Consider the following 24,983-nt stretch of genomic DNA (forward strand, 5'->3'; position numbering starts at 1 on the left):
CTACGGGGTGTAACATATATTCTATAACGAATCCCTAAAAGATTATCTATTTATATTATAAATGAATTTTAAATTATAATTTAAAATATTCCATTAATGACAACCAAACCTCGTTTGCATATTGACAACAGAGAATAAGAGAGAAGTGAAACTTAAGTGTGTGTGTGTGTGTGTGTATATATATATATATATATATATATATATATATATATATATATATAGGTAATATGTGTGCGCGCGCGCGCATGCATGCACATACATAATATATACTTAATCCATGTAATATTAAAATATCAAGCATAAAAAATAACATTAGATTTTGTGATAAATTCATAAAAGGATTATTCTACTTATAATATGAATTTCAATAAATAAAAAAACTATACATACCTAGGTTAAAATAATAAATTTTATATAATATAAAAGATATTACATAGATGGAGGAGTGAAATGTCAAGGGTAAGCATAGGAGGAGGGGGGGGGGGGAGGTGTTTTGATTTTTAAAATAAAGTTGGGGGTGAAAATGATTCTCACCCTTTTATTTTATTTTTCTTTGGAGTTAGGAGTAGAACTAAAAATTAGGGCATGTTTGACCAAGCTTATAAAATATTATTTCGAAAGAATTCGGGGCCGAAAATTCTAACTCTTAAATTATACTTGCGACTTCCTTTTCATTTGGTAGGGGATCTCATGAAAGCTATGAATTTCTTAATAAGTAAGCTCATAATTTAGGATTTAATTAACGCCAATTTTGGGGAAGGGAATTGCTTTTGAGATACTTAATAAATTACGGAAAACATATTAGGGTTAGGAACTTGGCCAAATAGGCTATTAGTATAAATATTTTATTTTAAGCCAACCAGATTTTATGAAGTTTATGTTAAGCAATAATTGGATCATTTTCATCAAACAATTCGAAACATATCTTATAGAGTATCTATTACTGTACTACTTTAGATCGGTAATGTGTCCCTTCGTCATGTATCTTTTCTTTTGTTCGCACGGCTGGACAAATCTCCTTCAGAAGGTAAATAATTGTATGAAAAATGTCTTAAATACCTTTTCCCTTAAAACAAAAGGTGTTGGTTTCAGTTGGTGAGACACGTTACTTTCAACCAATTGGCTATGGAGGTGTGGGGGTTCAGTGAAAGTAGTAATCAAATCAACTTTTACTAATGTTTATGCATTATTATATGACTATCTTTTCCACCCAAGTCTTAAGCTTTTGCTGGTAACTGAAGGGGGAGTGGGCTGCATTTACTAACAGTAAGTATCATTTGCAACTTGGGCTGAAAATCAATACTAGTAGGTGTAATACTTTGAGAGCTTCACTTCTTATATTGTTACCACAAATCATATACGTGAAAGATTTGTCTTGACTAGTGGTTTCGCTATTCTGTTTCCAGAATGAAGCTGGCAGGGAACATATATTTTTGCAGGAATTTCAAGGAAATTGAGTTAAAGTTAGAGGCAAGGGGATTAACCTAACCTCCTCATTAAGTCGTTTTCTTGCTTTTGTACCAGCTCATGATCTAAACAAGTTGTACACACACTCTAGTACATGTCCAGAAAGTTGACTGATTTATATGGTTTTGATGTATTTGATATTAAGCAATATTATAACAAAATGAACAAGAGGCAAGCAGGAAAGTCAATAGCCATGATGCTTAAGATTTTCCTGATATATACCATAAACAACTATTAGAATATTGTTAAGTGTTGTTATAGCTGTCCTACAAATATGAAAGCAGCAAGCAGGTGCTTAACATCATAAATAGAGGAGTTCATTACTAAGAGTGTCAAAGGAAATATAAGTTCCATCAGATGCGCCAAAGAGACATAAGCCTAATTAGTTTGCTTGCTCAAATGCACATTTATTTAGCATAACGACTATTTGACAATTGATTATACACCCTTAAATGCAGATAGGGCAGAATATGTTTAACCGGTCAATTCTGTAATGGATGCCTTATTCTGCACTCTGGTGGTCCTATAAACAATTCAGTCTCCACATCTGATTTTTCGCTACTCTCTGTACAAAGAGCTTCTCCTTCCTTCTCCCCACTTGGTGTTTGTCTCTGTTGAAAGCCACCAAACTATAACATAGGCACCAGACAATTATAAATTAGAGTCGACGAGTTGGAAAAAAAGAAGACAAAGAAGACTATACTAAGGTTGCTCTAAGGAAAAGATAGTATACCTTCTCCCTCAGCATTGCATTTTCAGCATCAAGGATTTTCTCCTGGATTTGTTAGAAAGGAAAACATTAAGCAAACAAGTAGTAAAGCAGTTAGAAATTCTCGGATAGAGACATTGACTATTCGACAAAGTCATGCCTATAGATAGGTTGTTTAGACTTTGCAATCCTAGTTATCTTGAATTCACTGTTTAAATGATTGCATTATTCATGCTTTGTAACTCATATTATTGTGTACCTTTATAGGAATTGAAGCTCAAAATAAATCAGTCAATGTGGCCTTACCTTTTCTTTTAGTCGCTGAACCTGTTCCTTGAAAACTTGAATCTGAAAAGAACAAGAAAAGATAAATGTCAAGGTCCCAAGACTTCATAAGATGAACAAATCATTTCCTGGTCTTTAATCAAGTAACCTTTCGTGCCCGGATGGTGCTGACACTCCGTTCCAACTGTTTTTCTATCTGTTGTAGTTCTTGAAGGGTACAGGAATGCAGACCTTCTCCCAAGAGTTTCCTGAAATTTCATTTGTTTTGGAAGGCTTTCTCAAAGGAAAGGGAGACAAATGACAGTGAAACAACTTTCGGAGTAAGGTTTATTTGAACCTTTTTGATGTTTCAAGAAGCTCTATCTTCTTCATTAAACTTGCTGCCTCATGCTGCAAATACTGCATTGTTGTATAAGCTACAGTAAGACTTTACCCAATTGTTTGCAAGAAACTAATTGCTTTCCAATTCATCCCAAAGAGGAAACACAAAACCAAGGCTCTACCTGCAGATTCTGTGCCACAGTTTCGTTTTCAGGTTGAATTCTGTCTTTAGTATGCCTCTTATAACGCTCCATTATATCGTGCATGCTGCAAAATCCTTCATGTTAGTCTTTTCCCCTTTCTTTTGAACAGCAGCAAATAGCAAAACCGAACTTTGAATGACAAACTATTCTAATAAGAACATAAGCAACTCTGGAACTCTTCAAGTAGTTGAGAGTGGGTTAAAATTGGAACATCTTTCATAACTAGGAAGGACAATATCACATGTTGCCATAACAATGGAATACAACAATACCCTTGGTACAATAGATAATTATCATGTCTTAAGCTATGCACTTTTTTTTTTTTTTGCTTCCTTTGCTTTATCAGCGGAGAGGAGGATGAAAAAGATTAGTAGAACAGGTTGAATCATCATGCTCCAAACGTTTACAGCAGCTTAGTGTCATTGGCCTAGACTCGTTATAGCATCACCTAGCAAGAGTATCCCCTTGATAAACGCTAGGTTACTCAAAAGTGTGGCTTGACTCTCGCAATCGTCAACACCCATAACAAGCTCGCTATGTTTGTGTGAAGATGGCAATACATATTTTTTTTGATAAGTGTGGTATCCGTTCCAGCTTGCGCGCACCTCGACTAATTTCACGGGATACATGCCACCTCCCACCAGATACCAGATAACTCTGTCCACCAAGGCTAGAACAGATGGGAAGAAATCACCTAGTGTTTCGTCTCTGCTGGGAATCGAACCTGACACCTCATGGTGCTCAACCCACTTCATTGACTACTAAGCCGCACCCTTAGGTGCAAGATGACAATATATCTAGTAGAGAAGTTTCCAAGGTGTGGAGAAGCAAGTGTGTTTCGATTTACAACTATTTAACACAAGACTCACTAGATTCGCTACACACTTGAAACACCTCAGTAGTACACTCACCTTTCTAGTTGGACTTGCTGACTAGATCGTTTAAAAATGGGGAGTCCCCCTCCTATTTAAGGAATCTTCAAGAACCCCTAAACTCGTTTGTGGCATTCCTTAAGTCAGTGGCCGTGGACTGGCCGCCATGGCGCTCTTTAGAACCTCCCGTCGCCTAAATCCAGCATGCCTTGAAGACCTCCAGGGTGGGGTACCAGGTCCTTCTCGGCGTCTTTGTCAGCCTTTAGAGCCTTCCATGGAGCATTTTTTTCCCCATTCAAGCCAGTAACCTGGGGCATTGCCTTTCATTATGGAAGGTTTGGCTTGACCCCTACCATGTCTATATATTCCACAAAAACTTACAACATTGAAGGGGAACATGGACCTGTCCTCCAAAAAAACGATTGAACAAATCAATCTTTTCCAGAAAAGAAAGAGATTCTACTATACTGGTTTCCTTGCTACTATACTAAGAGCAAGTTCAACTAACAAAAAAATTAGCTTTGTTGAATCTCCTTCTAATACTTGGCAGCTGCCATCTATCAAGTTGAACTAGTCCCTTCACCTCTCTAGGAAACTGATTAAAGAGGTAAAGAAGGTTCTTTTTCTACTTTGAGATGCAAGTTCGCAAGGTAGTTGGCCACTTGAGTTGCTTCTCTAAACCAATGTAAAATCTGAACATCCGCTTGAGAAGTGATTTGAACAGTGTCCCCTATCAACCTCTTGAGCTTAGGATTGTTGGTGTGTCCATTGCTGTAAATATTGGCTGAGATCCTTAGTTGCAGAATTGGTACTTTTCTTCTATTTCGTTACTCATGCAGCAGACTCTGGCTTAGACGTTCAAGAAGACACTTGCAACTTAAGAAGAAACAATATCTATCCTTGGATAGCAAGTTGATACTCATTAATTGTTTGTCAGACAATCAACCAATGCAACCGATAAGATATCCCTATTTCCTTTGGTGACAAGAATGGACATATGGATAGCGGCTAGTAGAAGGAACTTTCTACAGTGAGGAGAGAGTTATACAGGAAATTCTTCCAATTAAAGGGAAAATGAGGGTGCATGGACTAGGGATAAGGAACTTATGGCCTATGATCTTTAAAAACTGCTGTCACACCAGTATCCTTTTGGAGGATCCTGAGTCCTGACTGCATTTTTGAAGGATTTGAACCATAATATATGGCTACAAAGCAAAAACCTCTTATGCAAAATGACTGTGGAGACAGAATCAAGAGCACCATTTAGTTTGGCATGCAAATATATTAATTCCAAAAACACAATTCAAGATTAATGCTGTGCCACAGATTTTGCTCCTCCTCATGATGCAATGTTATGAGATGTAGTAGCTGTTGTTATGAAATGTAGTAGCTGAATTAGCATTTTATTAGTTGTATTAGTTAATTAGCTAATGTGGCAAAGTTAGTTAAAGTCCCAAAGTCAGTTACAAGTCCAGAAATCAGTTACAGGTTAGCATAGCAGTTGACAGCTGTGTAATTGATTAGATTCACTTTATAAATACCTTGTAACTCATACAATCAAACATCAATGAATATACATTTTCTCATAACTCTCTCAATATTCCTCTCTCTAGCTAAATATCTCGGTTGAACCCTGAACTTAGCTTACAGTTCTTCAAGTTCCCAACTTCTAGATCTGTTAGTTCGAATTTGATTGCACTTTGTGCATCACCTCACGATGGGGATATTTTGAAATATATACATGTGAGATGCCCGTGGGATGAGTTCGCATACACACATGAAGATACTTGGTAGGTGTTTGGCCATACAAACCAAATATTTTCACTTTTGTTTGGAATTTTTGAAGTTGGACTTGTGTTTTATTATAGTTTTTGCAAAAAAAATATTTGATCGTTTGAATGTACTAAAAGTGAAATAAGTGAAAACATGATTTTGGGTGTTTTCCAAAAGTTGCATTTGAAATTTTCATGGCCAAACATTGATTCAAATAAATTGAAAAAAAAGCTCCGGAAAAAAGTGAATAATTCTCATGGCCAAACTAGTCTCTATAAGATTATGTACAGATCTTTGAAATATTAAACTTGTTCAAATTTTATTTAATTTAATTTACGAACTAGTGTTTTAATTACTTAAGTATTTTAATTTTTGAAATATATGTATTAGAGTATGGATTTGTTCATGTACTTTGGAAGAGCTGAAGTATAGAATAAAATAATGAAGATACATGTATACTAGTCTAGATACATGGTGTAGACTTATAAACACCCATGTATGCTAGTCATTTCATGCAAGCGAAGTAGTGAAAAACTATCCATCCTCACTTCTCTTCTTGTGAGGTCCTTTAAGTGTGTGATATTGTTGTCTTCCTCTCTAAAATTTTCTAACATTTGGTATCAGAGCTGGTGTGCTTGGGAGATAACTGAATGTAGAGTTTGACTAACACTAATGAAACTCCATTTTAAGTTCCGATGCTGACTAAACAAAAGTATGAAAATTGGTACATTCGAATGAAGGCCCCGCTTGGTGCCTAAGATGTTTGGAAACTGGTGGAAAACGGAGTTAATGAAACGAAAGATGTCGTTGCTACAAAGAAGAAAGGTCGTGAAGGGGCTTAATCTCATACATCAAAGTTTGGATGAAAAGGTGTTCGAGGAGGTTGCATATGCAACCACCTCCAAGCAAATATGAGATATTCTTCCAACCATTAGAGGTTTGGACAACATGAAAAGGTTCGTCTCCAAACCATAAGAGGAGAGTTTGAATCATTGTAAATGAAGGAATCCAAATCAATTTCGAATTACACTTCAACAGTCATGAATTTTGTTATGTTGTGGTTGTCATTGAAGAGTCCAAGAACTGTGACACCATAACCATAGAAGAGTTCATGGGTTCTTTCAAGCTCATGACGAAAAATTGAAGTAATTGAGACAAGAAATGGTTGAACAAGTTTTGCAAGCAAAGCTTTCTTTGAAGGAGAAAGATGAATGGTGAGGCTCTCAACAAAGACATTGTGGACGGAAGAGGTGGTAATCAACCACAAACAAATAAAGTAAAAAAGTAACAGTCCAACCAAGGAAGAGGTCGTGGAAGAGGTAGAGGATGAAGGCCATATCAAGGAAGATATAATAAGTCAAATACTGAACGTTATACTTGTCACAAAATTTAGTTATTTTTTTGGGAAGTGTAAAAATAATGTGGAGCAGAAAAATAATTTTATGGAGATGAAAATTGCACTTTACTTCTTACATCCAAAGGAGAAGAAAGTGAAGAAACAAACCAGTGGTACATTGATTTTGATGCAACATTTTTGTGGAAGTATCACTTTTGGGGACTCATTGCGAGTTGCAATAAGAGGAAAATGTGCGGTTTTAATTCGAAAGATAAAAGTCATCAATTAATTTCTAATGTCTTGTATGTACTCGAGATGAAAAGTAATATTTGAGTTTGGAAAAACTTTTGGACAAAAAATATAACATTCTTTTGAAAGATAAAAAGTTGATTATGAAAGATGAAAAATAAGAGATTAGCCAAGGTTCCAATGATTAAAATAAAATGTTTGTTTTGAATCTTCAAATTGATGTGCCGAGTTACTTATATCCACATGTCAAAGATTCATCTTGATTTTGGCAAATAAGATTTGGTCATTTAAATTTTCATAGTCTAAGGTTAGTGAAAAGGTTGCCAACTATCGATCATCTTAATCAACTTGGTGAAAGATGTCTCTTCCGAAAGCTAGCAAGGAAAAGCTTTGCTAAAGAGTCTTTGACAAGAGCACGATAGCCTTTGGAATTGATTCACAATGTATGTGGACCAATCAATCCGTCATCACTTGGTAGAAGTAATTATTTTCTTCTCCTCATTAATGATTTTTCTCAAAAAACTTGGATTTTTTTTTTAAAAAAAAAAAAAAAAAACCTGAGTTGTTTTGAAACCTTAAGAAATTTCATGTCGGTTCGATAATAGTGGATAATACACTTCAAATGAACTCAAGTTTTTTTGTAGGAAGGATGAAATTCATCATTCTTTGACTGATTCAAGATCACCTCAAACAAATGATGTCGTTGAAAGAAAGAATTGCACTATTCTAAACATGGCAAAAGGTATGTTGAAGAGCAAAAATATGCCTAAGAAACTTTAGGCTGAAGCAATTGCTTGTGTGGTGTATTTATCAAATCAATTTCACATCAGAAGTGTTCGTGAGAAAATACGGCAAGACGCTCGGAGTGGTTTAAACAAAAAAATTGCTCACTTACGAGCATCTGAAAGCATTGCTTATATGTATGTACCAGATGAGAAGAGATCTAAGCTTGATGGCAAAAGTGAGATGTGTGTTTTTATTAGTTAGGATCAAAGTTCTAAAGGGTAATAAGCTTTATAACACAAGAAATGATGAAGTTATCATAGGAGATGTTAAATTTGATGAAGGTCGTGTGTGAGAATGAAAAATTAAAGAAAATTACTACTTTAGTCCATTTTATGATAAGGAAGATGATGAAGAAGTAGTGGAGTAGCCTACTACACAACCTACAATACCTTCACCGGGAGTTCAAGAAGTTGGGGAATTAAGTTCAAGCAGAGTACCTAGAAAGATTATAAGTCTTCGTGAATTTTATGATGCACCGAAGAGTTAATAGAAAATTTAAGTGCTTTTTAACTCATTTTTGTTTGTTAGTGGATAGTGAGCCTCTAAGTTATGAAGATGCTGCCAAAAAATTAAAATGGAGATATGTTATGGACGACAAAATCAAGACAATCAAGAAGAATGATACATGAGAGCTGATTACACTTCCACAAAACAAAGCAATATTGAAGTCAAATGAGTTAACAAGCTAAAGAAAATTCTAAAAACAAAAAGTGGAGAGGTACAAAGCAAGATTGGTAGTTAAGGGGTACAAACAAAAGGCCAGTATTACTATGATGAAGTTTTTGCTTCAGTAGCTCGATTGATAACAATCTGTTTGATAATTTCCTTGTCAGCCCAAAATCAATAGAAGATTCATCACGTGGATGTGAAGTCAGCTTTCTTAAATGGAGTTTTGGAGGAAGAAGTCTACATCGATCAACCTTTGGGTAATAAGGGTGAACGACATGAAGTTAAACTCTTGACATTAAAAAGGCTCTTTATAACTTGAAGCAAACTCTACAAGCTTGGAATTATAGAATTGACAAATACTTCCAAACACTCAACATGCACTTTATCTAAAAGTTAACAATAAAGGCGACATATCTTTGTTTGTTTGTATGTGGATAATTTTATCTTGACAGAAAATAATCCAAAGATGTTTGAATAATTCAAGGGAGCAATGACAAGAACATTTGGGATGATGAACATTGGCTTAAATGTCGTACTATTTTTACATTACAAAGGAAAGATGAAATTTTTATTACTCAAGAAAAATATGCAAAGGAGATTCTAAAGAAACTTGAGATGGAGAATTGCAAGTTTGTTAGCACCCCGTGGAATGTGAAGGTAATTTTTCAAGTATGGATATAGAGACAAGATTAATTCCACACATTTCAAGAGTCTTGTTGAAAGCTTGAGATATTTAATTTGTATGAGACTCGATATTCTTTTTGGTGTTGGACTTGTGAGTCATTTTATTAACACTCAAATGACTTCTCATGAAAATTAGCCAAAAGAATACTTCGGTGCATCAAAGGTACCGTTGAATATGACACTTTTTGTTCATCTTCTAAAGGTTTCAAGCTTGTTGGCTATTACGATAGTGATTAGGCTAGTGATGTTGATGATAAAAAAAGAAAAAAAAAAGTACTACTAGATTTATGTGTTTGCGTGAAATTTTAAGAAGCAAACGATTGTGACTTTATCAACTTGTGAAGCAGAGTGTGTGACAGCTTCTTCTTGTACTTGCCTTGCAATTTGGCTAAGGAACTTGTTGGAAAAACTTTACCAACCCCAAGAAGAAGCAACTAAGATTTGTGTCGGTAACATATCGGCTATTACATTGACCAAGAACTCAGTGTTTCATGAAAGGAGCAACCATATTGATACTAAGTACCATTTTATTAGGGATTGCATATCGAAGAAGGAAGCGGAGCTAGACTTCGTGAAATCGCAAAATCAAGTTGTCAACATTTTCACCAAGCCGTTGAAGATTGATATTTCGTAAAAGCTAAGAATGACTCTTGGAGTAATGAATCAAGTTTAAGGGGGGATTTTGAAATACTCCCTCCGTTTCAATTTATATGAACCCATTTGACTGGGCACGACATTTAAGAAAGAGAGAAGACTTTTGAAACTTGTGGTTCAAAATAAGTTTTGAAAATTTGTGTGGGGAAATTCATAAAGTGAATTTGTTTCCAAATTAGGAAAGAGGTCATTCATTTTGGCACGGACTAAAAAGGAAATAGGTTCAAACAAATTGAAACAGAGGGAGTATTAAACTTATTCACATGTTTTTTAATTTACTTCATGATCACTAGAGTATTAATAAGTATCTTGACTTTTGAAATGCATGTATTAGAGTATGGTTTTGTTAATGTGCTTTAGAAGAAGCATAGTCTAGTGGTGTTATTCATGTCCTTTGGAAGAGGTGAAGTGTAGACTAAATTAATGAAGATACATGTACACTAGTGTAGATACATGGTGTAGTTCACCTCTAAATACCTATGTATGCTAGTCATTTTATGCAAACCAAATAGTGAAAGAACACTCCTTCCTCCAATGCCCTTCTAGTGAGGTCTTTTGAGTGTGTGATTTTGATGTCTTCCTCTCTCAAATTTTCTAACACTTGGTATCAAAGTCGGTGTGTTTGGAAGACAACTAAACGTAGAGAAAATATTACTAATTAATGCTAATGAAACTCCATTTCATGTTTCGATAATCGCTAAAGAAAATTATGAAAATTGATGCTGTGATGTTTTGGAACTGGTGGAGAACGGAGTTAATGAAGTGAATGATGTCACTGCAGCCACAAAGAAGAAAGAGCAAAAGGCGCTCACTCTTATACATCAAAGTTTGGATGAAAAGGTGTTCAAGAAGGTTGCAAATGCAACCACCTCCTACCAAGCATAGGATATTCTTCAAACTTCCTTTAAAGGTTTAGACAAAGGCAAAAAGGTTCATCTCCGAACCTTAGGAGGAGAGTTTGAATTGCTGCGAATGAACAAATTCGAATCAGTTTTGAATTATATTTCAAGAGTTTTGACAGTTGTCAATCAAATAAAGAGATGTGGTGAAGAATTGAATGATGATAGGATCGTTGTAAAATAACTATGATCCCTAGATTTAGAGCTCAATTACGTTGTTGTCATTCCAAGGACTTGAATAGCTTGACTATAGAAGAACTCAAAAGTTCTTTACAAACACATAAAGAAAATTTGAAGAAACCAAGACAAGAATCGGTTGACCAAGTTTCAGAAATGAGCTTAGCGGCTCAATGCGAGCATTTCATTTAGAAGAAATCCATATATGTGTAGAACAAATTGGGAAACACTAAAGAATAAAAAGAAGGTAGAATTTCATTACATGTCTTGAGATTATATTAAAGTCGCTTTTTCTTTGATGTTTATGAAAGACATAATTGTATAATTTTCATGTCCTACTTTGCTATTTTCTTTCTTTTTGAATTTGACCTCTTTGGTGAAAAATTGTTTCATCAAGTAGTGGCCAAGGAGGAGTGGGAAGAAGGGGAAAAGAGCAAGAAAAAAAAAAGAACCAGAAACAATTTTAGAATAAGGAGCAAGAAATAAATAATGAAGTATATATAGGGATGTTATAAAGGTCATTTTACTTTGGAAATCTAAAGAAGACGAAAGTAGAAGAGATATCTATTTACTTCAATTTATTATAGAGTAACTTATAAACACTTTATGCAAAGAAAATAAATAGATTAGAGATGGTGTAAGAGAATGGAGATTGTGTACAATTAAGTGTATATAGTCTATTTTTGTTATTTTTAGTATTTGAATATCGCGTGAAGCACAATAAGTTCACTATTAAAATAAAATAGCTAATCAAAATTGAGTCTTCAAAATGAAGATGACTTTAAATTTGAAATGTTATGCATCGAAAAGTTTATATGATCAGTTCACTTATTAAGTAGCAATTACAAGTAACTCTTTTGATAAGCATTAATATGGTAAAAATAATAACTAATATGTTATCATATGTTAAAACTCACTAATAAGGTGAAAAAAGATCTTTGCACTTATATCCACAGAAGAATATGTTAATCTTTTCAATCGGATCAGTGCAATCCCTCTTTCTTATATCAAAAGATTAACTAAAACAATCATAAAATAAAATGAAACTCAACTTGCCTTCTCAAAAAATAAAAAATGAAATGCAACTTGGAATACAAAACTAGGCAAGTGGACTATCAAGTCTACTTAAAGCTCACTCAGACATGAATAGTGAATCAAATATTAGAGAAAAGAGTGAGGAAAAAATCAATGATAATGTTAGGATTATGCATAATGTCGACAATTAGTTGTTACTTAAGAAATATGAACACTCAACACTCAAAGGTGAAATTGAAATAATACCAAAAAACATTAAGCTAATCATTGAGTAGCTTAAGACCTTAATAATAGATCTCTTTGGAAATCCTCGCATAACCCTTGTAAGACAATAATATAACTCAATTTTTGAAAGGAGGGGCGCTTTCGATTCTGTCGGTGCTTGAAACAATTTTGTCTTCTCTATATTACTATTCCCTTGGTTAGCAATAATTGTTGTTTTTCCGATATTTGCGGGTTCTTTAAAGTACACCAAATCAGTATAGCTATCCTTCTTATGACACATCAACACAATTTGAATTAGTATCGAAATAAGTACTAAATAATTTCTTTTTTCATTTACTTGTTGATGTAAAATCATCTTCCATTCAATAGAAAATTCTTTCGTTTTGAAGAAATTACCTACTGATTGTGTCTCTGACCTTATAGTTCTCTACCCACTTCATTGACCACTAGGCCCACACCCTTGAGTGTATCGACTCAAATATCATGCAAATAATTTAAACATCCAATCCAAAACAAGGGTGGAATAGCTGGAAACCTACTTTATAATCCTGTTTGAATGTTTTTTCACAATTTCATGTGAAACAATTATATAACTCTAAAGTGAAGAGCATTATATGTATGTAAGCTAAACTTAGTATGCATATAACATTGGCACAAATTATAAACTATTCTAGCAGTTTATCTTCTGAAGTGTTTTTTTTTTTTTTTTTTTTTGGTCTGAATATCCATATCTCTTACTTCTATATATCTCAATAAAATTAAAACTGCATCTTTAATTAAGTGTATGTGGTCCTGATCTTCCTCATAACTTATTTAATTTGCATTTCAAATGTAAAGGGATTGTCACATTAGTATGAAATGATATGAGGAAAGCACTTGCATGTGAGGAAGGAGGTTTAGAAGAGGGGGGGGGGGGGGGGGGGGCTGAGGAAGCTTTTCAATTTGTAGTACATATTAAAGAAGGAATCTACAACAACAAAATGATAAATTGACCAAAAGATAGTTGACTTAAAAGAATGAAAAAGGGTCAAAAATGTCCTTAAAATATGCAAATTTTATTAAAGTTGTCCTCGGTTAATAGTTTGGCCCAGAAATACCCCATGTCGTTAATAGTTTGGCTAAAAAATGCTCCTATTGTTACTTAATTGGGTAAAATTGCCTTTATTTCACAAAAACTTAACCGAACATAACTGAAAAACAATAACGACATATTTGGAGCTACACGCATACATTGAAGGCATATTTGATCCAATTTAATTGCTAACTGCAATTATTCCACAACTTGTGAAATATCATTTGTTAAGCAACTTGGTTAAATTCTAGGAAATTCTCTCACCAATTTAAGGCATCACATATGCACATACTATTCCTGATAAAAATAATAGACCCCTTTTCTTGTTTCTTTTCCTTTTAACTCTCTCTTTAACTTGTAACAACCCGCTAGGTTGTGTGTGTGTGGGTTTTTTTTGGGGGGGGGGGGGGGAACTAGACTTCCGTTGGGAATTTTCGAGGCCGCGGGTGAGTTCGTACCGTGTTTTTATGTATATGTGCATGTGTTGTTTGCGTCTGCAGGGCCTCAGATTGGTGTTGGGATCTTTGGGTGAAAAACTGGTGGAAAAACTGAGCTACTGGTCAAAATGGACCGCTACAGCGGGTACGGTACCGCTGTAGCGGGTCCGTCATAGCAATGATAGGCTCGTCGCTATGGTGAGCCGGGGATTAATGAGGTCCGCCATAGCGGGAGGGTTCCCGCTATAGCGAGACCGCTGCAATGAGATTTTGACAGCTGCATTGGTCAACGGGAGGCAGAAATCGTGTTTTATATCCTTTCCGAACACATTCCTACCACAACTCTAAAATAGTCTTCAAGAACTCCTGTGGCGAAATTCTAAGGCTAGGGCTAAAATACTCTTGAAAAGTAAGTCTCAACCCTTAGACTTTGTTCATTCCATCATCATGTTAGATTCCATGATTAGTTAAAGGTCCGTAAATGGTGAATGGAAGGGCTAAAACCCTGGAACTTAAGAAACCCTTGATTAATGAATGCGTTATTGTTGTTTAATCATCTAGAAGTATAGATTATCACTTCCTAGGATGAGAATTGATTATTACATGATGGGAATGATGTATTGAGACTTAGGGTTTCATAAAGATGATAACTTTGGCATAAAAACTGCTTGTAAAAGGGTTGGAATGATTAGAAAACCTATGAGCGGATAGAATATGATTATTGGGGTTGATATTATGATGAATTCACACTTAGTTATAGTTCACCCATTTAAAAAGGGTAGAAGTAGTTGGGTTGTTTTCCCAAAATTATTGTATTGATTGAATAGATGATTCGAATACTCATGTAGCGCTATATTTCTAGACTTTGAACATTCGGAAGCTTTGCGAAATGGGAAAGCTATCGCGGAGTAATTACATTGTCTCAAATCTGCTTTGAGGTAGGTTACGGTCTACTTGAGTTAGACTTTGATTAGTTGATTGCATATGTTATGAAATGGATAGAAAAAGCATGATTAGGGCTTCGGACATAAAGTGTGGTTGGAAATTCCCTTATTTGATAATTGATTGATTGATTATGTGATTAACTATTATGATATGGTAAAGAAGGAGTTAATGAATATTCTTCTTGTTGACTTGAAGTAATCGCTTACTCATGATATTGATGAATTGATTCTTGAGTCTTGATATGACTTGTGACATGGTGACTTGTGTTCCTTGATATTGATTTATTGATTGTTCACATTCCTTAATTGATTGTGGAATGGAAATACATTGTGATAAGAAAGATATTATAAATATGAAAAGGCATATTTGACAAGGGGGTGAGGATGTGCCTAGTTATGGGCTCGTGATCCGAGGTCAGTTTCGGAGCGAGTGGTACATGGACACTATGGGTCCCCTGCAGGTCATGACTATCTGGGAAAAACAATACCATTTAGCATGTGTGTACACGGTTGAGATACTTTCATTATTTATTGCATTGCATCGGACTCATGGCTACTTGCCCAAACACTACCATTTAGCATGTGTATACATATATATGACATAGTTGAGATAATTCGTGAGATACACTACCATTTATGTTGGTGATTACATGATTGAGTTACTTTTATTGATTGTTGCTTGTGTGGGCTTATCTTAATTCAGTGGGATGATTCTTGTTGATAACTTCTTGTGGTTATGTGTTGTTGTGCATATATGTTATTTTATTGATTTCGTAATTTATGTATGATACTAATCTTAGTCGGCTATAATACGTACCGGTACATAGTGTTTGTACTGATACTACCTTGCTGCATTCTTTTGAGTGCAGATTGTGATCCAGATACATTTACGAGACCTCATATTTAGCATGAGGCTAGTTTCCGACAGATTCGAGGGTGAGCTCCTATCCATGCCAGGCCGCCTGAAGATCTTTCCTATTTTAGATGTCTACTTCACTTCAGACATTTATGTTTATTTCAGACAGTTGTTCATTCTTTAGACAGTTATGTTTTAGAGTCCTTGTATGATGACTTTTGAATTTTGGGGTTGTAATAGCTAGACTTCCGCACTTTCATTTATTTACGGCATGACTAGACGTTTGAATGATTATTACTTTGTTTATATTCTTGATACATCTAAAAATGTCTAGGTAATTGGTAATCGTTAGATGGTTTGTTAAGAGGATTGGTTTGCCACTAGGTGAATTAGTGTGGGTGCCACTCACGGCTATTGGGTCATGACAAAGTTGGTATCAGAGCTTTAGGTTCGTCGATCTCGCTATGGGACATGTCTAGTAGAGTCTTGCGGATCGGTACGGAGACATTTGTACTTATCTTCGAGAGGCTATGGGACACTAGGAAAATTCAATTTCTTCTTCTTTCGTGCTACGTGATTCCAATTGGTATCTGGATGATTCAAATTGGTATCTGAATTTTCTTTCTATTCTCTCACAAATGGTGAGGACTCGTGCGACAGAACCAAATGAGGCGCCTGTGCCGGCCGCTGGGGCCACAGTTCGTGGAGGAGGCCAGGACAAAAGGCGTGGTCGTGGTAAAGGCAGGGGAGCAGCAGCACCAGCCAGGGGCGGGGCACCCATGGCTGCTCAGCACCGCATTAGTCCCCTGAGCCTCAGGTAGTTCCAGATGAGACAACAGAGATTGAAGCAGCACCAGCTCAGCCAGATACTATAGCTCCTCCTCAGTGTTGTCAGATGTGATGGTCCGAGTGTTGAACCTGCTAAATGGTTTGACAGAGGAAGGTGTGTTACCAGCTGTTCCAGGTGCTCAGGGTGCCAGAGTGGGTGATCCGTTTCCAAGCGAAGTTCATGCTCTGGGGTTACAGCATGCTGTAGCTGTGGCTCCTCGTTTGGATAAGGCTCCGGATTGGAGGTATTTCCTAGACCAGTGGGAGGTTCGGTGTTGATCGAGGATGAGCATATAATTTATTTTGGAGGTTCACTAAGATGAAGCCTCCAGAGTTCTTCAGCACTGAGGTTGAGAATGCTTACGAGTTCATTATGGACTGTCATGAGAGTCTCCATAAGATGGGGGCAGTAGAGAAGTATGGTGTGGAGTTTGTGACCTTCTAGCTCTTGGGTGATGCCAAGTTATGGTGGAGGGCTTTTGTAGAGTATAGGACAGCGGGGTCACCTCTGTTGACATGGACTCAGTTTTATCATGTGTTCTTAGACAAGTATGCTCCTCATACTTTGATGGACTGCAGGCTTGATGAGTTCAATAATATTGAGCAGGGTAATTTGTCTGTAGCTGCTTATGAGGCTCGATTCCATTCGTTGTCTCATTATTCCCTCCACCTTGTGCCTACTGAGGAGGAGAGGGGGTTAGGAGATTTATGAAGGGATTGAACACCGCCCTTCAGTTGTCAGCTTTTCAGCTTGCAACAACAAGTGCTTCCTTTCAGGAAGTAGTGGATCACGTTAGGACCATTGAGGGTGTGAGGCAGGACGGTTATAATAAGTACGCAGAGAAGAAGGCCTGAAAGGATAGTAGTTTCAGTGGCTCTTTCTCAAAAGGCCAGGGTTCCTGGGTCTTTTCGGGACGCCCTTTTCAGTCAGCCATACAAGCTATAGCTGGGGGCCCATCGGGTGCCAGTCAGCACTATTTCAGTCAGCCAGGGGGTTCGCAAACCAGAGCCCCAGATTATGGTGGTTACTCGCCTTCGTCCGTTTCTGTTCAGCGCCCGACACTAGACAGCGGATGCTTCGAGTGCGGTGATACGGGGCATTTCAAGAGAAATTGTCCCAGCCAGGGTACTCAGTTTCAGGCTCCCAGAGCTCCAGCATCAGGTAGAGAGAGAGGATCTTATGGGGGTAACTGCGCTCAGTCTGGGCGTGGCGTTCACACGGCAGGTATGGCAACCAGCCTAATCGAGGCAGGTTTCAGATTGGTAGAGGTGGACATCAGCCAGGCAGGAGCGGAGCCCTGACAGGATAGGTTGATCGCGATGGTTCGCAAGCTACTGGCGGACAGGTTCATTGTTATGCCTTTCCTGACAAGACAGAGGCTGAGGGCTCAGATGCAGTTATTATAGGTAACATCTCAGTCTGTCACCGGATGGCTTCTGTATTGTTTGACCTGGGTTTTATATTTTCTTATGTGTCTACATATTTATCTATGGGTCTTGATATGGTCTGTGATTTACTTGATGCCCCTATATATATATCTACTCCAGTTGGAGATTATGTGGTTGTAGATAGAGTTTTTCGATCTTGTACTGTCACACTTACAGGGTCTGGCACCTGGGTTGACTTAGTGATTTTAGACATGATAGACTTTGATGTCATCCTGGGTATGAGTTGGCTAGCTCATTATCACGCAATCCTAGACTGTCATGCCAAGACAGTCACCTTAGCTATGCTCAGGGTGCCTAGACTTGAGTGGAAGGGTAACTTTAGTCCCTCACCGAAGAAAATCATTTCCTTTATTCTTGCAAAGAAATTAGTGGATAGGTGGTGTTTGGCTTATTTGGCACATATCTATGACACCAGTGTTGACGGTCCATCTATTAAGTCAGTTCCTGTAGTGCGTGAGTTTGCGAAGGTGTTTCCCGCAGATTTTTCGGGCATGCCACCGGACCGTGACATTTATTTTTGCATTGACTTAGAGCAAGGAACTTGCCCTATTTCCATCTCGCCATATCGGATGGCACCAGTAGAGTTGAAGGAATTAAAAAACAACATCAGGATCTTCTTAGTAAGGGTTTCATCCGTCCGAGTGTCTCCCCGTATGGCGCTCCTGTTCTGTTTGTGAAAAAGAAAGATGGGACTATGCGGATGTGCATTGATTACCGCCAATTAAATAAAGTCATCATCCGGAATAAATATCCCATCCTTTGTATTGATGACTTGTTTGACTAGCTTCAGGGGGGTTCTGTGTTTTCGAAAATTGACTTGAGATTAGGATATCATCAGTTAAAAATTCGGGCAGAGGTATTCCTAAGACAGCTTTCCGGATCAGGTATGGGCATTATGAGTTTCTGGTTATGTCTTTCGGGCTTACTAATGCCCCAGCTGCTTTGAAGTAATCGCTTACTCATGGTATTGATGAATTGATTCTTGAGTCTTGATATGACTTGTGACATGGTGACTTGTGTTCCTTGATATTGACTTATTGATTGTTCACATTCCTTAATTGATTGTGGAACGGAAATACATTGCGATGAGAAAGATATTATAAATATGAAAAGGCACATTTGACAAGGGGGTGAGGATGTGGCTTAGTTATGGGCTCGTGATCCGAGGTCAGTTTCAGAGCGAGTGGTACATGGACACCATGGGTACTCTGCAGGTCATGACTATATGGGGAAAACAATACCATTTAGCATGTGTGTACACGGTTGAGATACTTTCATTATTTATTGCATTGCATCGGACTCATGGCTACTTGGCCAAACACTACCATTTAGCATATGTGTACATATACGTGACATAGTTGAGATAATTTGTGAGATACAGCTGTGTTGGTGATTACATGATTGAGTTACTTTTATTGATTGTTGGTTGTGTGGGCTTATCTTAATTCAGTGGGATGATTCTTGTTGATAACTTCTTGTGGTTATGTGTTGTTGTGCCTATATGTTATTTTATTGATTTTGTGATTTATGTATGATACTAGTCTTAGTCTGCCTATGATATCTACCGGTACATAGTGTTTGTACTGATACTACCTTGCTGCATTCTTTTAAGTGCAGATTGTGATCCAGAGGCATCTACGAGACCTCATATTTAGTGTGAGGCCAATTTCCGACAGATTTGAGGGTGAGTTCCTATCCATGCCAGGCCGCCTGAAGATCTTTCTTATTTTAGATGTCTACTTCACTTCAGACATTTATGTTTATTTCAGACAGTTGTTCATTCTTTAGACAGTTATGTTTTAGAGTCCTTATACGATGACTTTCGGATTTTGGTGTTGTAATAGTTAGACTTCCGCACCTTTATTTATTTATGGCATGACAAGACGTTTGAATGATTATTACTTTGTTTATATTCTTGATATGTCTAAAAATGGCTAGGTAATTGGTAATCGTTGGATGGTTTGTTAAGAGGATTGGTTCGCCAGTAGGTGAATTAGTGTGGGTGCCACTCACGGCTATTTGGGTCGTGACATAACTAATAAAAAGTGAGAAGTAATATTTTTTGCTTCTTAATATTGTTTTATCAATTAAAATAAAATAACGTCATGTACTTTTTAATCTCATAATATAGGTCATATATATAAGATCATAATTACCTCGTCATCAATTTTCATTAGATAACGATAAAACTCTTTTTTTCTAAAAAAAATGGGAAATATTTTTATTTCTTAATCTTCCGAATTGAAGTACGATAAGCATTTACTAATATAATCATTGATTAAGTTCAAACGAAAAAAAAGGGGTCAACAGTAACTCCATCGACGATATTTTACAGATATTTTGTGATTTGAATCAATGTAATGAATTTTCTTATTTTATGACATTATGGTTGTTATATCTTTACCTAGATCTCTAATTTAAATTGTACAAAATGGCTCAATTGTGTGCTCTAGGTGATACCTTAAAGTGGTGAGAAAATTCACTGCAATTTAGTCAAGGTGCTTCATATAAATGCAACTTCACAAGTTATTGAATAAAAATTAGGAATTAAATTGGACCAACCATGTCCTTTGTATGCGTGTAGGTCTAAATATGCCCTTATTAGTCTTCTATGTATATTCGGTTAAGTTCTGTGTGAAATAAGAGCATTTTTTTCCAAATTAAGTAACAATAGAAGCATTTTTTACCAAACTAATAATAGCACGGCATCTTTAGGCCAAACTATTAACGGAGAAAAATTTGATGAATTTCGCATACTTTAAGGGCATTTTCGATCATTTTCCGATAAAAGAAAGAAGAATATGGAAACCTATAAACAAAAATAAAAGGACTGAGAATGTAACAAAGCTGTTAATTTACTACAGCTATCTAAATGTAATTTCCTTGCATATTTTATTACATCAAATCTGTAGGGACTAGGGAGTTATAGGATTTATCTTCCTTAGTTAGAATCATCTTTTCTTGTATTTAAACATTGATTTTTTGAGTAGTATACATGGAAAATTCTTCCATCACTTCGCTACATTACATGATACCAGAACAAGATCAGTCGCTTCGCTGAAGGAGTAGTCTACTAGTCTTACTGTCTCGCCAGAATTTCTTGTCCAATCATAAAATATTAAACTGTGTGGCTATCTCATCTAAAAGCGTAAGCTTATAAAGAGTTCAAAATTTTAATTACTTAAATATTATCTTTGACACGCCCTTCACGTGATCAGGGCGTAATTTTCTTTTTTCATGAGCCAAGAATGTGAAAATTCCCTTTTAATAATAGGAGGCAATAAAACTTGAACTCAAGACATATATGCGTGCTCTAATACCATATTTGAAATGTTTGATCATCTCATCTAAAAGCTTAAGCCTTTTAGAGTAAGCATAATTTTATTTACTTTTTCATTAATAATCACTTTCATATTACAAACTATTCAACTGGATCTCAAGCTCCACTTTAGTAAACTATTGTAATGGAAAGATAAGGATTCAAAGGTTTTAACACATTATTTTACACATTTTTACACATGAAGGAATGTGCCATTCGAAGTGGTGGAGTGATGTATTAGAATGTTTATGTATTAGGTGATGGATAGATGTACTAAGGTTTTCACATATGAGGTACTCCACACAACATAATATAAAGTTCAAAAGTACATTGAGCAACATTGAACAAAATGAGTTGCGGCAGTGGTCCATATCTGATGCATAATTTTAGTTAATAATGAGGCAATTTCTGAAAGGGAAAAAAAAAAAAAAAAAAAAGAATCCAATATACAAAAATGATACAGTATATAACAAGTTTATGCATAAAGATAAAGTCTCGTTGGCCAAGAAGCAATCCAAGAGCCGGAAATACAATTTTCGATACTTATTTAATAACGTGATGGTTATAAGTTTTTGGGGAAATATTTTAAAAGATCAGTACCTGGATTTATTTAAAACCCAACCCACCTTAAAATCGACCCAATCCCTAAACCGACCCTCTAAAAAAGTTTGGGCGCCCATTTAGCATTTACGTAATTATAGTACTGATCCTATTGTTGAAATTAAATTCGTGAATCTAAAGCATAAAGGTCCAAATGTATTCAACAATGTTCCAATGACACCTCAATATGGGTTGCGAGGAAGTATTTTACTAATTCGTTTAATTAAATTTTCATTATATTATAAACAGAAGATTACAAAAAAAAAGAAAAAAAAAAAAAAAAAAAAAAAAGAGGATAGTTACATGGTAACATCCGGCAGGAAAGGCAAGCCAATCTTGCCCAAGAGAGGGGTCACCTCCTAAGCATCTAGGTTGTAATAAGGAACAAATGCTGAATCTGTTAATAATTGCCAGATTCATCATTTATTCCTAATACAAAGTATTTTACTAATTTTGAGCATGATTCAATTACTTGGAAGAGCCGGATCGGGTCTCGGGTCAAGGATTGGATCGGTTTTAGGGTTGGGTTGGGCTCTAAATAAATTCAAGTACTAATTTTAATTTTTGAATATTTTTTCTAAAACTAATAACTGTCACGTCATTAAATAGGTACTGGAAGTTGTATTTCCGATTAAAATGAACATGGAAGCTAATTAAGCAAAGTTAGATAACTTTTGAAAAACAAATTAAAAAAGATAGTGACTTTGATTGGCTAATTACGTACATTAGTTGAGTGATCATTGAAGAGAACAACTCATGAGTGATCATTCAAGAGAACAGCTCATCTATCTTGTTAGGTTTCTTTTGTGACAATGTGGACTAAACGAAAAAAGTGTTTGGCAAATGACAGTATTTCAATATCACCTAGATGAAAGCAACCAAAACAGATTTGTCCGGGAGCATTGACGGAGTCAGGATTCTTAGTAAGGAGGTTAGGAATTCAATATCTACTACATATACATAAAAACTAACTTTAACCTTGTATATACAATATAATTTTTCGATGAAGGGCTTCTCTCCTGAACGTGAGTTAACACGAACTACCTCGGGCTTCTACATTTGTTTCTACTAGAGCATCCCACATTGATTGAGGGAATGGACTAACGTCTACATTTTCTATGGTTTAGGATAACTTCATTTTATGAACTAACTTTTGAAGTTGAGTTAAACTCGATGTTCATCTATGTTTGTACTTTGTAGTAATAGATCAAACATGACTTTGGAGGGATTTTCTTGTTGTCAGAGTTGATTTCTTGACCCAAAGAATAATGAAGAAAAGAATAAAGAACATGAAGATCGAATGTTGCTAAAAAACATCATACGTAATAGGACTAATTAATATTCACAAGGCACATTGCGATTTTGGGAACTGCTAAGCTGTTTTGGATTGAACTTGGTACAAAATAGTAATTTCTGCCCAAAAGATTCTCAAGGTGTGTGACAAAGGAAACAACCAAGAGTATGGCCTTCCTAAACAAGACACTAATTAAGACAGTGAGCATGAAATGAAGGACTACTAACTTGACAACTGGCTCCCAGTAGTTTTAATTAGCTTTGAAGTTCACATAAATAGCCTCTTTACAGCTCTAAACAACTCAATAAACTCAGTTTCCTTTTAACTTTGTCAGTTAAGCATATCCCTTAGCTTAGTTTATCCGAACCACAGCCACATTGATAACAGTACTTTTTAACTAAAATATTTAACCTTTACACCACGTATAGGGTGACGAGGCATAGTTTTACTTCAACTACTGATATCCCAAAATAAGGTACTAAGTGATACTCTTTAGGTTGTCTTCTTAATTATTACCAGATTTAACTCAAGGAAAACCTGATCCTAAGACATTTATATTATTATTAGTATTTCCCTTTTTAGTTATCGCATGACGTGAACAAAACTTACACGAAAAATTGAATGTATATATTTATTTTGTGCTGATCATAAAAGCCACTCAACACGATTCTTTTGCCTAGGGTTAAGTTGCTGGATGGACAGTACCAAGCTTGTTGAAGCAATTGGATCTCTTAATAAATAACAGATGATAAGAGAAGTCATTAGTTACCTGAATATTTTTGAACTTCAAGATAATTTTAAGCATTAATTCATCACCCTAAGAAGTAAAAAAGTTTGATTTTAAGTACATCAATTCATCTATCCCTCCATAATGAATTAAACTCCCGTACCACTACCTACTAGTGGATCGATTTAGGAAAGGAAAGATATGAGTAAAACTATATCACTTATAAAATCAATTGTGCTGCTTGATTTTTATTTCCAGGTACAAAGATGAGATCTGATGCAAATATGCAAGAAAATACAAACTCAATCAAGATGATGGACTTGTGGAAGTTTCTTGACATAAAAAATACAATCTTTAACATGAAGGCTGATCATATATGCACGTAAAATGAGATGAAAACTTGAAATTAATACACCATATGATTTAAAGCAATAAAGATAAAGTACTTACCTTGAGTTAGCAAATTCATAGAGCTTGCCTCTTGGAGAAAAAATAACCAAACCAATCTCAGCATCACACAGAACTGAAAGTTCAAAAGCTTTCTTGAGCAAACCATTTCTGCGCTTAGAGAAAGTGACTTGCCTGCTTGTGGCGTTTTCTATACGCCTCATCTGAGTTTTCCCCCTCACCATCTCCTTAAAAAAAAAAAAAAAAAAAAAAAGATGGATGAAGTGAGGAAAATATAAAGAACAGTTGACCCAATTGATGAAGCAAGAGAGAGAGTTGATGAAGAAATAATTTTACCCAAAAGAGAATAAAATTTAGAAGGGTTAGCTATAGAAATTTACAAAATTGGCAAAAACTCAGAAGCTTTTAGCTTGGAGGTTATGAGGCTAAAAAAGGGAAGTCCTAAATCTGATGTGTGATGTATGTGGAAGAGAAAAAGGTACAAGTTTTACTCACTTCTCAGCCCCATTCTTATGGTATATCATCAAAAGAAAGAAAGGGACAAAGCCAATTAGGGCAGCTCAACAAATTTAGTGTCCTAAAGGCAAACCGCAATACGATGTCTTAATTTAGTTTGTGTCATTTATTCCAATGACAAATGTAGATAACCCAAAAAGATTTATATTCAGAGGTAATGTAAAAATCTAAATGAGTTTTTCTTTTAAC

General features: G+C 35.8%; 1 protein-coding gene across 4 annotated transcripts; it reads right to left on the bottom strand.

Annotated features, from left to right (window-relative positions):
• Positions 1-1,664: 1,664 nt before the first annotated feature.
• Positions 1,665-24,783, bottom strand: LOC132063976 (MADS-box protein SOC1-like). 4 transcript variants are annotated; one of them, XM_059456782.1, is made up of 8 exons: positions 24,659-24,783; positions 24,321-24,505; positions 2,965-3,049; positions 2,799-2,860; positions 2,610-2,709; positions 2,483-2,524; positions 2,201-2,242; positions 1,665-2,096 (listed from the first exon to the last, which is right to left on the bottom strand). In XM_059456782.1, exons 2-8 carry the CDS (start codon positions 24,500-24,502, stop codon positions 1,950-1,952), a joined length of 660 nt encoding a protein of 219 aa, XP_059312765.1. In that variant the 5' UTR covers positions 24,503-24,505; positions 24,659-24,783; the 3' UTR covers positions 1,665-1,949. The 4 variants fall into 4 exon arrangements, with proteins under 4 accessions (XP_059312765.1, XP_059312764.1, XP_059312763.1 ...); XM_059456781.1 differs by having other exon boundaries at positions 24,615-24,764; XM_059456780.1 differs by having other exon boundaries at positions 24,321-24,758.
• Positions 24,784-24,983: the final 200 nt, after the last annotated feature.

The sequence above is a fragment of the Lycium ferocissimum genome, chromosome 7 (genome assembly GCF_029784015.1).
Source record: "Lycium ferocissimum isolate CSIRO_LF1 chromosome 7, AGI_CSIRO_Lferr_CH_V1, whole genome shotgun sequence".
NCBI classification, from domain to species: domain Eukaryota; kingdom Viridiplantae; phylum Streptophyta; class Magnoliopsida; order Solanales; family Solanaceae; genus Lycium; species Lycium ferocissimum.

Bases quoted from the DNA above. Each gene is read 5' to 3' on its own strand.
- LOC132063976 (XM_059456782.1), bottom strand. From the start codon at position 24,502: ATGGTGAGGGGGAAAACTCAGATGAGGCGTATAGAAAACGCCACAAGC. The intron at 3,050-24,320 runs GTAAGTACTTTA...AGGATTTTGCAG, and splicing joins TATGAATTTGCTAACTCAAG to CATGCACGATATAATGGAGC. The intron at 2,861-2,964 runs GTAGAGCCTTGG...ACAACAATGCAG, and splicing joins CTGTGGCACAGAATCTGCAG to TATTTGCAGCATGAGGCAGC.